Raw genomic sequence first — 13,684 nt, 5'->3', positions numbered from 1 at the left:
GAATCAGGTAATCAGGTGACAAACTGGAACTACTGTTTTTATTGCATCTGTGCCAATTAGCATTTTCAGCTATTTCTAATTGGTTTAGGCTTTGCACGTACTGCTGTGCAGTCACCTGGAATCCAATCAGCATTGATTAGATTAGTTCACGAGTAGTTTGTTTTCCTCCTTTAAGCAGCAGTTATTATATTTCTGTCTGATTTTGAAGTTGGTGTTCTGAATCTCTATGCACAAGACTACCCACCCATGTGATTGAGAAACCTTACAAACAAAGAGAAGCAATCTTTATTCAGAGCCTTTGCCAGCTTTTTATGAATTGCTGCAAGTTCAAAACCCATTTCCTCAACAACAGGGAGCATCCAATCCACATCACAGTGGATGTGTGTAGAAAAAAAACCAGGAAAACAGGCATTCTAAGTATATTCAGAGCAAAAAAACCTTATTCATAATAAGAACTTTCAACATTTTCTGACCTATCACCACTTCTTCACCTTTTTTTGTTGCAGTGCTTTCTCATACCACACCCACAGCCTGTGTGTTATGACTGTTATCCTTAAAGGATTCAGTTAACCAACATTTGCCTGTACTAGTCACCTGCAATGAATGCAAACAAATATAAAAATCCATAATCCTCAAATTCTTATTGAATCAATGGTGAGCTCTCCTCTAATCTCCTGACCTCACGTATCATCCCTTCAGCACTGCTGAGATGGAGGGCATTCAAAAATGCAGGCACTAGTGCCGACAGGACCCTGCCACTGAACACACTGAGCAATTGAAGCGTGCACTTGTTAAATAAACAGTAAATGTTGCGTCAGTAGCAACTGAATACAAAGCAAAAGCACCATAAAGCAACGTATTAAGAATTTACAGAGCTTTGTCCTGTAGCTTGTTTATTTTCAGGTAAGAAGGAAAAAGCTGATCTCAGCTTGATACATTGAAGTTTCCTGCATGCTGGTCTGCTTTCCCAAAGACACCTTGCAAGACTGCTGCCTTGCTCCACAAAAGCCTTTGATTTTATCTTTCCTTGCCCATATTACGTGATTCCATAAGGTACTGATGTTGTGGCATTACACTGATAGCTATTCCTGATCTTTGCTTTCAACTAATCAAAGAATTCTGTATTCCATCTGAATCCAGGTGCCTCAATTCTCTGCCTCAGAGCAAAATACCGCATGCTCACACTGATCGAGGGATGCTTTTGTAAAAGCACAAGGAGACCTTATGCAACATAAGCTCGCAAAAAGTACAAGCTAAACTTCCACAAAATTTCACCCTTAATTGACTCAGTATCAATGCAGGAAGACTTGCCTAATTCTAGAGAATCCATCCTGAAGCAGAGAAAAAGAGGGAAACGACCCAGGAACTACCAAGCCATCTAGACGCAGGAAGAACTGAGTATGGATTTATTGATTTTGAGCAAACAACATCAAAACTGGTGCTCTTTTTTTAGAATAGCTGGCCTAACTTATTAATTAAGTTTAAGATTGTCTGTCACTGTACTCATACTGTTATAGGACTTTGGGCATTGTAACGTTTGGATGTTTGGTGCAGATCCTCTGAGGCCTTTTATGGACTTACTAGAAGACACAAAAGGTGGCTGAGATAATGGGAGCTGGTCATGATGACCAACAAAGTTCACTCCTATCATATCTTTACTTACACAGCCTTGTTCTCGCATCTGCTGTTCTCTTGGGCCATTGCTAAAGGTGAGTATGTGATAACTATTACTCAATATCAGAGTACTGTCTGCACGCAGGATGCCTCACTATTTCCTCGTGCACGGTATAGAGCAAAGGGTGTGAGGTGACAGTGGCCACGTTAAGCCTGGCACCAGCAGCAGCCTACCCCGCTCTTCGCCCTGCACAGCATAATGTGAGCCTGGATGAGGAGATACCCTCCCCAGCAAAGGTGAATGCCACCAAAATGCTTCGCCTCTGTTATCTTTACGTCAGCTTTTACATCAGAACATGACAGAGTAGCGCCAGTCTCACTAATACTTTCTCAGTGAAAGAAAATAAAGTCACAATAACTTATTTCCTTTCGGCCAAAGCTGACTCTGGAAAAAAGACTCTGGAAATTGTGCTATTTGGAGCATGTACCTAGAGGTGTTCTGTATTACAGGTATGATGAAAGGGCTTTGAAACAAATGAAAATCAGGTCTATCACATTCAGCATTTCACCAAAATCTGTAGAACGCATATATGAATCAAAACCACTGCAATAATACAGTCAAAGTAAAAAGTTTGACAGTTCTCTGTTCTGTAGAGCAAAGGCACCAAAGACACAAAACATTAATTCAGCAGACAGTAACATGCCTCACGTTCATCACTTCCATGAGCTGTTAATGGATAGAGAGACTGCCAGGCACCCACACAGCTGCTCAGAAATATATGCATATCAGAAATATTGATTTGCTTCCCTGACTGTACAAACAGAATTTTGGTTGCAGACAGACACGTGCGACAAATCTCTTTAACAAAAGCAAACAAGGGCGAGGGGAGCATACGAACTTACCTGGGTAATGGCAACTGGGTTTTCTTTCACAATGGGATCCTTCAGCAATATCTGCGCAAAAGTTTCTGTGCCCTCACCTCCTAAGCCACTAGCAAATGCTGTCATGGCAGGTAAGACAGCATCGGGCAGGTCCAGCCACTTCACAAAGCCCTCAATGAATTCCGTCCTGAAGGAGCTGTAAGGCAACAGTAGCAGTTAAGGCTCCGTAACTGGATATTTTTGCAAAGTTTGAGTGGCCCCTGCTTTCAGATGTTCATCTGTCCTGTTCACACAAAAATCAAAGCATGGTAAGAAGTCAGCAGGTGGTGAGCTGCTACACAAGCTGGCTAAACAAACAAGCAAGCGATCTGAATGGGGACAGCCCTGTCTTCAATTCATGCTTTGAAGTCTGCAGTATTAAGGGCTGCAATTTGTGCTGAAGTATAAAAGTCTTAAAGGTGTAAGAGAGAAGGTCAATGCAATTAAGAGAACACCTAACATCAAGGTGTCCTTTGCCTTTCAACGAGCTTCAGAGCAACACCGACACAGAGACAGCAGGAAAATGTCAACACCAGCAATCAGTCTGCAGGGCTTCTAAGCTCTTTGGTTTTGTGTCACCTTCCCTAATCTGAGTATTCATCATCGTGAAAAAACCCAACACCAGAAGGATACTCCACTCCCCTAACTTCAGAAGACCCCCCTCCAGAGTCTCATACCAGCTCCATCCACCCCCTTTGCTCACCCCTAGCTACCCCTTGTAGTACCTTTGCTCTTCTTCAGGGAACAGCCATGCCAGGGATATCCCACAAAGTGCTGCGTAAGCAAATCTTCCCGCTTCACCCAGCCGCTGGCCCAGAAGCACACATGGTTCCTTTTCACCTGCCTCTTCAGCTCCTCTATGCTGTTTCGAAGCCCAGCCTTTCCACTTCTCTTCTGCTGCCATTTTTACCTGCAAATTCGAAGAGGAAAAGCCAGGAGAAAAAAAACAAACCAACAAACGGTTGGAAACCAGGAAGTAAGGAGACAAATTGCCTTTGTTTTTCCACTGTTACGCTTGCTTTTGGGTATTAAGTCAAGTCCGTCAAGATACAGCTTGCGTCTCCCCCCCTACATGGTGCTGTGACCAAAGAAAACAACAGGAGACTTTCTGTTCACCAGTTCTCAAATGTTTTGCACAAAATGAGACAAAAATACTTCACATAGCAAAAGGAGAAACCCCCTTCAAGATGCAAAGAGACTGGGCTCCGCTCAGGCATATCATTCACATGTTTACCACAAAAATAATATGTAAAATAAAAGCTCTGCACCTGGTGCAGGGACCAGTACAGCTGCCTGGGAAATAATTTGCCCCTCTCATCCTCAACCCAGATTGCTCCTCTGTTCATTTTGCTGGCGGCATTAAGAAAGTTGGGTCCAGCTGCAGCCTCTGATGAGGAGAACTTTTAACGGGTCCTGTGGACATTGCTAAGCTTTGCTTGTAACGTTCTCTCCTCTATACAACCTGCCGCAGCTTTTTCCCTAAACATAAGATCCCTGTGCCACACAGACCTCGAGCTGGGCCAAAATACTGTTTTTTCTGAGCGTAGATGTGCACGCTTCCAACTGAACAGCTTACAACTGCTCCTTGGAGCTCCCCTGATTATACAAGCAACTAACGGAGATGACTGACATCAGGCAGAAGGGACAACAGCTCATTTCACAATTCAATGTGGGTAACAATCTGCTCCGACGCTCGCTCACATCACCTGAAATTTCTACTGACTTCAGCAAGATTCAGTCAGTTTCTAAGGGGCCCAAACCACCTATTTCATTATATACATTCTATTTAAATGCTTCCTTTCTTCTGAACCCTGTAGAAAGTAGCTAAATAGGAACTAGGAGCCTATACTGAACAAAGTACTGTATCTCAGAGGACGTAGACACCACTTATGGGACAGTTTTACAGTCCTAGAAGAAAGAAATGCAGCACAGGAGCAGCTGTTTATTAAAGATACTTTATTATCTGCATGCCATCTAGCATGGTCTTCCAGGAAGGGTGTCTGTCACGCCTTCCTGCTCAGAAATTTATTAGACTTGATTCATATTTCTCAAGGCTTGCACTATTTAACTGCTGATGTATAAGTGCAAGGAAAACTCATCACTCAAGGGCCGATGGTTATCGTAACTCGCACCTCTCTCCCTGGGAGAGCTCAGTTCCCTGCAACATGTTATCTCCTCATGCCATCCAGCTTGAGCACACAGGTCTAAGGCATCTTGGTCTGTTTCCACGGAAACATCACATTCCAGCAACATGGGAGCACAAAGTCCGCAGGAATAAATAAACTCTGTTATTTCCGTACCAACTACAGAAGGGAAGGGCCAGCTTACACTTCTCTGGGGAGACTGGGCGCCTGGGATCAATCCTGGCCCCGGCCGGCACGCTCCGGTACCAACCTCAACACGCAGCAGCATTTACACTTGCTGAATCGCAGCTGTGAAGGTGGCACGAGACGCATCTCCATGCCTTCCAGGACTTTCTTACAAAATCCCAAGATTGCTTTATTACCCTAGGAGCTCCAAAATTTTCATTTGCACCCCCAAAATCCTTGTCACGTCACTCACCAGGCTCTGATCTTCCTAAAACATCCAGACTTACGGACCAATTTACCCAGAAATAATCTAACGCTTAAAGTTTCAGTAACTTTACAATTAGTTGGAATGTCTACTCACCTCTGGACACAGATTTATTTGCCTATTATAGGAGATAGCATTAAAAATAAAATCCCCTTCACTCCTGTGATAGATTTATTGATTTGTTAACACAGGCTCATATGAAAAGTGCAGCAGCTAAAAATGACCCAGAAGCAGTACAACTTGCCAGTACAACTTTAACCTTGTTTCATAGTAAATAAATAGATGTGAGCAATTACAGAGCGACACCATAGTAGCTTCTTGCATGCAACTTTATTGCTGTTATGCAACAAATAATTCATAATGCTAAACATCTAGAATACCCTGAGAAAGATTTTGAAAGACTCTGCTCTGGAGATGCTCTGATCAGTACGCTCGATGTGTGTCCCTCAACACGGATACCTATTTCTTCATAAATAGCTAGGAAAAAATGGGCTTGGATTTTCAGACGTGCAGCATAAAAAAACGGCAAGGTGTGATATAAATGCGCCATCCCCAGAAACATGCGAGGCCAGGTTGGATGGGGCTCTGGGCAACCTGATCTAGTTGAAGATGTCCCTGCTCATGGCAGCGATTTGGACTAGATGGCCTTTAAAGGCCCCTTCCAACCCAAAATTATTCTATTCTATTCTATTCTATTCTATTCTATTCTATTCTATTCTATTCTATTCTATTCTATTCTATTCTAATGATCTAGTAAAGAAAACTTGGGCCACAAAGTTTTGCCACTAAATCCAAGATGAGGGAATTGAGAGCTAGAATATATCCCGAAAGATATTTACAGCTTGCAGCGCTGGAATTCACATCTCTGCCTCACACAATGTGATTCAGCAATCAATAGCATTGCCATAATCTGAACTGTCACTTGAAAGAGAAATTTTTTATCACTTCCAGCGCTCACTTTTCACACAAAGCCCTCTGTTTTCTTGAGAGGTGGTGTATTTTATATAGTGGCTCCCGCAATCCTATTTGGACAGCAGAAAGATAAGCCTTTTGTGGATCTAAAGCTGTACAATACATATGTGCAACCTACTGCTGGAAGAAGAAATACAGAGATGCTGGCATTGCGTTCATCCTAAACCCTGACAAAAGTGACCAAACCACTGACATGTCAATCTCAGAGACCCTCAGAAGTTAATGAGGCATCTCATTGACTTCAGAGAAGTAGTTTTAAATAATTATTCAGATGGGCTGGCCAAAAAGTCCCTTACCAAGGTACAGGGGAGGGCGGGACACCTGAATTGCAGTTAAGCATCAGACACAATATCGTGACTGAGGAAGCATTTGGGCAGATGAGCTTTTTTGAGGACTTATGGAGGGCTCCAGAGCCCCACACGTGCTTACATGCTGGGAGCACCGCGGCCTTCATTTTTAATCCGTAGATATGAAGTACAAACACGGAATGCAGTTAATTCAGTCTCGCCGCAAAAACACACGAATGCGATACAGATGGCCGCTGCAGAGATGCGTGCTAAATGTAAAACAGAGATCAGGGACCGAGGGGACAGGGATGTGGAAAAGCTAAAAGATGAAGGAGTTGCAAAACTGGGCGCATTTGATTTGGTTAATCCGAAGCGCTGTCAGTACACAGAAGGCAGGCAAAGCTGTGGCGAGGGATGTGACCAGCAGAGAGAAATCACCAGTGGGAAACGCATGAAGGAAACACCTCGGCTGGGAAAGCTGTGAGGACCGACATCTCCACAGCTGCTGAAACTCACTTTTATCACGAGCCCTTTGCGTTTGAAACCACTGCTGCTAGAATATAAGCTTTTTTCTTTTTTTTTTTTTTTTTTTTTTTTTTTTTTTTACACACACTAGCACTTTTGACAACCACTAAAAAGAGAGAACCAGCCCCCGGCAGCACGGAGGGAACGCCGCCACAGCTCTCCCCTCAGGGAGCGGCCTGAGGAGAAGGTCCCGCCCGCCCGCTCGCCCCCTCAGCCCGCGGAGCTACACCCCAGCCGTCCCCAGGCCCTCTCCCCACCTCTCCCGGCCCGGACCCGACCTGCTGCCGGCCCGGCCTCAGAGAGGAGCCGCCGCTCCCTTCCGCCGCCGCCGCCCGCCCCTTCCTGCCCTGCCCGCCCGCCACCACTACGCAATCTGCGTACGGCCGGCGGGCCGCCCTGGGCCGTCCTCCTTTCCTACGCGATTGGCGTAGCTAGCGTGGGAGCCGCGCTGGGCTGAGGAGATAGCGGGGGCTGGCGAGGGATGGCGGCCAGCTCCCGGCTGGCCCTTACCCAGCTCCTTCATGGGGGTGGTGGTAGATCCTTCTCCACCACGAGATGGGTAAAGCTGATCTTTCCTTGCTGCCCACCTTTATCCACAGTCTTGGGCCTTGTCCGCCATGTTGGTGCCTCGTGCAGGGTTTCGGCCTACGTGGCTACCAGCCCTTTTGCTCGCTTTAAAGCCTTTCTTCTACTGTGAGAGCTTCTCCCACCCTGAGGGAGCGTTACAGAGAGGGGTAGCAATGTGCGTGTGGTGAAGCTGCTGTCAGGTTGCTGCCCCAAGACTTCTTTGCGACCTCCCCGCAGGACAGGTTGGTGTCTCTGAGGGTTACCCTGGGGAAAATTAAAGCTTCAGGGGTGTCTCTCGCACTTCATGCTGTGTTATCGGGTAGGATCTCAAAGCCATATGTATAGAGGCTGAAGTGTGTGTGTGTATGCACTCATTAGGCAAATGGGAGGGCCGTGTATGTGTTGCTTGTGATAGCAGCGGACGTACTGGCACAGTCAGCTCAGGAGGCTTTGCTCCCTTTTGGTTAATCTTAAGGCTTTGGAGTTAGTTCAGCTACCTGAGCATAAGGCGTTTGCGTTGTGGTTTTGAGGTTTTAAGAAATGCATTTGCTCTGAGAGCAGTCTCAGGCTGGAAAGCCAAGTCCAATGTGCAGTAATTTTTGGAGAAATTGTTTTTTTTTCAGGGGAAAGAACAGTTTTTCTGTATGGTCGCATTTCACGATGGCAAAACTAGTTTTGGTTGGTAGCTGGGTTAACCAGTTTATGCTTTAAAATGTGCTGTGTGGGTCTTACTTATAGACAACCAAAAAAAAAAATATCCAGGTAACAATTCTGTTTAAAAGCCAATTTTGATCTGGCCAAATATCTTGTCCTGGTTGTTTGCTGTTAATACTAGACCCCCCTCAGGTTTACTCACACAAGTACTCATGTTACGTATAGGTATTTTGAGCATCATCATAAAGTCATTAAATGCAACACTAAAGTTCATAAGGCGAGTTCTGTTGATCCCAGTTAGCGTGCAGAAGATGTTTACTTTATCTGTGGCTTAGGTAACTGCACAACACAACGGACAAGTAGCAAATGATTCACAATAAGCAAGGAATCGCCTGGACCCAAATCTGTGCTCTCAGACCAAAATCTGCAAATTAGTTTCTTATAGATTTGACAGTTCTGTGTTTGAGGACCTAAAGTTCTCTTTGTACAGAATCAGCAATGTGGAAGTGTGAATTGTGTTATTTATTCCATGTTTGTTTTCGTCTGTGTATATCTGTGTGATAACGCAGAAGAGCTGTTAAAAGCGGACCAAAACGTTGAGTGGAATGACAATTAAAGTGAGTTTTACCAGATGTTGCGAACTTGGGATCTCATTATATAGTTTAATAGTAATCAAAGCCAGCAAAATTATGGATAATTTAAAGTTCTGTAGATAAAGTGGGACTTCTACATTTAACAGTAATTTAGAACACCTACACTCAAAATTTTTCAGGCACCTGTCTCACACACTTATATAAGTAACTAGTGCCTCTGGTGGGTGATGGTGTTTTTTGATGAGAAGCCTGAAAAGGGATTGGGATAGGGAAAGTTGTGGCTTTGGGAAGGGTCCTCTGGGGAAGCGGGGCAGAGTGGGAGCACAGCGTGACAAAAGGGTAGGCATCTTTTTGAATTAAAATTGGCTTGTGTATATGCATTGTTAAACAAAACATCTTTGAAGTTTCTGGTCCAGGATTCTGTCTGTAGAGACTATAATTCTTAAAAAACGCTGTTGGGTCTTATCATGCTCTTAATGTCTCGATGGGATTCTGTCTTTTTAAGTCACAGTTCATAGATATTTATGCAGTTGTCAGGTACAGCTGAATGCTACTGCCTGGGCCTATTTCTCATTATGAACCTCTCTTTCAGGCTACAGAGCGTTACCTAATCATTATCTGAAATTGGGAGCCAGCTAGGTGAGGTAAGCAGGGCAAGGTAATTCAGAGCTCAAACTTTGTTGCCAAAAAGACTGGCGTGAAATAAAAGCAAATCCTTTACATTTTAAAATAAGAATACAATTTTCTTGGCCTTTTCTCCATAAACTTAGTTGCTGCTTCAGGGGTTTGCATTGTCATTGAGCCTTATCTTGTGTGATGAGATCCAACAGCTGTTATAAAGATAGCAGGTTGTAGGGCCTGATGACTCCCACCAACATCCATGAACTCTGAATCAGCTGATCGTTAGTGGCTCTCGAAAGCTGAAGAAACATTTCAGTTGGATTGCTGAACACAGGCTTGGAAGGAGCTGATAGAAAGCAGTGGGGGTGAAAACCTGGACTTCCACGGCTGGTGATCTTACTCTGTGGATCCATGGTGGTTCTTTTAGAGAGCCAGGCTTTCACTGGTAATCAGACCATGCCTGCATCCTTCCCACTGGTGTATACTGCCTTGAAGGAAGCCCTTTTCTGTTGGCTGTTTTTTTGACACTGTAGAAATTAGCATAATAAAATCGAATGCACCCTTTTGGAAGAGCAGGGTGATAGGTAAGAAACTGATTTTTCCTGTTCACATTAATTCTCTGATTTCATGTATTCACACCCATGTGCTGACAAGCCCACATGGGCTGTCCGGGCTCCATTGTGAGTGATACGGAGGACAAGGGACCCTGCCTCGAAAATCTTCGTTATGTTTCTTGACTGATGGTGTCAAACTGATACTGGGCGCGGCTTACACACCCTTCCGGAGCTGATGGTGTTTGGTATCTTGCTTAGTCTCTTTCCCTCTTAGGCAAAATTCCACAAGTTTTATCTTTTTTTTTTTTTTTTTTTTTTAATTGGAATTATTTTGTGGCTCTAGTCCAGTTCATCTTTGTCATCTTTTCTGTAGGACAGTCTGTTTCTTCCTCGTTATCTGGTCGTTTGATTGAGATCAGTGTTCTGTAGCAATCAGCACATGATTTTTCTTTAACCCTTTTAACTTACTCTGATGCATTCAGTGCTGGTGAAGGGAACTCGGCAGGAAAATTGTCTATGAGCTGAAAGACTTGACAAGAGTTTCTGAAATTATTCTCAGTACAGGAGAATATCTGGTACAGTCTTTGTATTTAGAGTAACACACGTCAATAAAACATTTGGGTTTAAAACTACCTGCGTTTTTCCAATTGAAAAGCTTTTTTTCTGGTTGGTTATTAGCAAATGTTACTACATATGTCCTTTGCAATAAGTCAGTTGCTGTCTAAATATATTAGAAAAAACAAAGCGTTTATTTCCCTTGAAGGTTTGCGCTTAGGCAGAAAATAGTCCTGTTTTTTTCCAAGACTCTAGGAGGACAGCAGCTCCTTACCCTCTTAGTCTAATCTGTTTTATCTGCTGGTGGGACACTATGTATATTTATATACTGAGCAACTGAAGTACATTAGTTTCCATTCTTATCAAACACAAATATTTACCACAGGCCTTATCCAAGGTCTGCTGAGATCCACTTAAAAATGTAACTTAACTAGAGCAAACTCCTAATTTTTTTCCAATTTAATTTTAGTTGGGTTGTAGGGTGTTCTCTTAGCAACTAAGTATTTTTTTAAATAAAGGGGAAAACCAACACATTACTTTTTCACTTTACTCACCAACTCAGTTCTACAGATTCCCTAATATGCTTTCTCAGCTGTAGTTCCTGTCAGCGAGGAAACTGTGAAATGTTTTGACATTAATTGTCAGTGAGGAATTGAAACACAGAAGTCAATGAGCAATTAATATTATTAAACTTTAATGGACACATTCCATATAAAAATATCACATGTGGTATGGCATAGCAATTGACAGATTTCTTTTTATCTCTGTGGGCATCTCTGGGACAAGAAGAGAGGCAGTGCAGGGAGACAAATAAAGGAGCTCGGGTAACTATTTCTGCGCTAAATAACATGGGGAATTTGGAGTGTCATGAGCTTTTGAGAGCCTTACCCTTTGCAATCCACAGACTCAAGATTAGGAGTGTTGATTTTTGCCTCTTCCTCTCTAATTTTGTGTGTAAGTTAAAATGGCATCAACTGACATCCCCTTTTCCCCGTCCTTTTCCCATCCCTGCCAACAACCGTTTGGGCAGGGATAGGGATTAAAGTGATAACCTGGGTTGAAACTGCTCTCTTCCATTGAGGCTAGGCACCCAGCCCCTGATTTAGCAATCTTATTTCCCCACATTGTCACAAGAAAAAGGTGTACATGTGTTCAGAGAGTGCGAAAACACAACCACAGCTAGTGATTTTCACAGGACATCATCTGTCAGGTGTTTCAGATAATGTTCTGCAGCGCTAATCAGAAGATGGTACGAACAAGAACAACAAGACAAAAGCAAAACAACAAAATGATTAGCCTGGGATAAAAATTGGGTGCAAAACCTACAATTTTTATCTCATAAATATCAACATATAAATATTTGACTATGTTTCTGTTAATGAAATTTAACAACACTTGGCATTGCCATTGAGTCTCAGTGGGATAGCTTAGCCGCCTGTTGAATTTATTACGTGAACGATTGCTTTCAAAGTCCAATAACTGACTAGCACGCCTAACGTGCAGCTTTGCAGGCAGGACCGGTCCGTTCTCTCTGGGCAGCTCACGTTAATCATCTCAGGCAATAGCAGTGATGTGGGTCTCCTTGTGGCAGGGGGCGAGTGAGTCCCTGTTACACCTCCAGTAGAATTTAGGAGTGCAGCAAAGCACCATTGACATGACCAACCCCAAACCAAGCATAAGACAAATTAGCCATTTTATCAGCCCGGAGTATATAAAGGGGAGGATGAGGATGGTGAGAATCACCACAAGCAGCAGGAGCAGCACGAGTCTCTGGATAGCCAGTCTGTTGTCTGCTGGAACGTTTTCATCTCTGTATAAAGCGTCTTGGCTGCTCAGAGTCCAGCTATTGCTGTCCAGCCCTATGGCAGAGATGTGTACCTCAGGATTTGAGTCGGGGTTTTCCAAGTGCTCCATGATGTCTTCTTTATTTTGAAGCGTGCGGATGAGTCCTCCTGACACAAAAGTGGCTTTTCTGCACAGGGGGCAGGTGATTATCCAGGTGTTGTCTTCTTTCCTGAGGATAAGCTTGAGGCAGACGGCGCAGAAGGCGTGCTGGCAGTCCAGGAGCTTTGGTACTCTGTAGATGTTGTACTTGTTGAAGCAGACTAGGCAGTCCATATCAAGAGATGTGCTTGAACACTGGTGGTTCATTTCGAAACTGCGTACTTCGGGAGAGTTTCTGTTCGTTAGCATAACGACAGGCTCTGAGTTTGGACAGTCTCCATCTGCAATCGCTGGTTTAAAGGCATCAAGACTGTCTTGCTCTGTGCCTGAAGGTCTCTCCGTGTCTTTAATACATTCTTCAGTGAATTCCAGCTTCTTCACGTCCGCAGCACTTTCTGCTAGGGCTCCCGCCCTGCTAATTTCTGCAGCACCTTCTGCAGTGGGTGCAGGACTGTCCTTCTCAGCCTGCGGAACTGCAGGAGCTGTCGATCCGTTTCCATTGTGTGGCTTGTCAGTGGATTTCTCCATGGAGATAAATCTCGGTGCAGTTTGTCTTCCCTTCACTGAAGGATTTGCTGAGTTTCTGGCTCCTTTTATGTGTTGCTTTATTCCTGTTGTATGCATGATTGATTAGTGACAGTTAGCTTTAAGCGTGTTGTGCTCTTACAATACGATGTTTTTATGAGACGGGGACCTGAGTTAATGATTAACTTCTTGGCCAAGACATTTTACAACGGCTGATAATATCACTGAGCAATTCCTGTCCGGAAGCTGACCCCATGGCATTGGCAGACTGCAGCTTTGTTCTCTTTGAGAGCCAGACACTACCATTATTAAATTAGTACTTTATTTCTTGAAAGCGATTTCATTGGTCTCTAAACACTGCTTTGCTGGACAGTGATAGATTCAGAGGAATTATCTAATATTAAAATTGGTGCACTGAATGCAGTGCTTTGTTTAGACAGAGTTAAGTACCACCAATTTGGAGTGCTCTGGGTAGGAAGTCCGCTCTTGCTCACTCATCGCCCCGGAGCTGTTACCCTCCGGCACAAAGTAAAGGATGAGATTGAGATTATTAATGTTGAGTGTTGAATGTCTGATTATTATCAACTCTTCTACGCTAGGAGCATCCCTCTTGGTTTCAGTCATCAGCAGCCTTCAGGTACGAACTGAAGCATGACGTAGGGTCACACAGGGTCTCAGGGAGTCCATGGGAGAGATCTGGAAATTAAAAGCAAAGTTAATGTCTTGGTGTTATGGTTTGAGGAACCCATAACAATTTATTGTTGTTTAGACAACTGTT

At 43.8% G+C, this 13,684-nt stretch overlaps 2 protein-coding genes and 1 long non-coding RNA gene across 7 annotated transcripts in view; 1 reads left to right on the top strand and 2 right to left on the bottom strand.

Annotated features, from left to right (window-relative positions):
- Window positions 1-1,280, top strand: part of LOC128918298 (uncharacterized) — a 33,660-nt gene extending 32,380 nt beyond the window's left edge. For both annotated transcript variants that reach the window (XR_008469492.1, XR_008469491.1), the window contains one exon: window positions 1,141-1,280. This is a non-coding gene — a long non-coding RNA (uncharacterized LOC128918298). The remainder of the gene's footprint in view (window positions 1-1,140) is intronic.
- Window positions 1-7,821, bottom strand: part of TMCO4 (transmembrane and coiled-coil domains 4) — a 40,957-nt gene extending 33,136 nt beyond the window's left edge. Inside the window, exons 1-3 of one of the 4 annotated variants that reach the window (XM_054222344.1) lie at window positions 7,404-7,821; window positions 3,261-3,445; window positions 2,518-2,692 (exon numbers count right to left, since the gene is read on the bottom strand). In XM_054222344.1, coding sequence (XP_054078319.1) covers window positions 2,518-2,692; window positions 3,261-3,439 — 354 coding nt within the window. In that variant the 5' untranslated portion in view covers window positions 3,440-3,445; window positions 7,404-7,821. Of the gene's footprint in view, window positions 1-2,517; window positions 2,693-3,260; window positions 6,965-7,150; window positions 7,219-7,403 lie in introns of those variants that run through there. The other 3 variants (XM_054222342.1, XM_054222343.1, XM_054222345.1) reach the window with 3 other exon arrangements.
- A 3,221-nt stretch (window positions 7,822-11,042) lies between these two features.
- On the bottom strand, window positions 11,043-13,157 carry RNF186 (ring finger protein 186). Its single transcript, XM_054222405.1, has one exon. The coding sequence runs from the start codon at window positions 13,003-13,005 to the stop codon at window positions 11,992-11,994; it is 1,014 nt and encodes a 337-aa protein (XP_054078380.1). The 5' UTR covers window positions 13,006-13,157; the 3' UTR covers window positions 11,043-11,991.
- Window positions 13,158-13,684: the final 527 nt, after the last annotated feature.

Source organism: Rissa tridactyla, chromosome 16 (assembly GCF_028500815.1).
Source record: "Rissa tridactyla isolate bRisTri1 chromosome 16, bRisTri1.patW.cur.20221130, whole genome shotgun sequence".
In the NCBI taxonomy this organism is placed as follows: Eukaryota; Metazoa; Chordata; class Aves; order Charadriiformes; family Laridae; genus Rissa; species Rissa tridactyla.
This window is presented reverse-complemented; position numbering and strand designations above follow the sequence as displayed.

Coding starts and splice junctions, on each gene's coding strand:
- RNF186 (XM_054222405.1), bottom strand. CDS start 13,005: ATGCATACAACAGGAATAAAGCAACACATAAAAGGAGCCAGAAACTCA.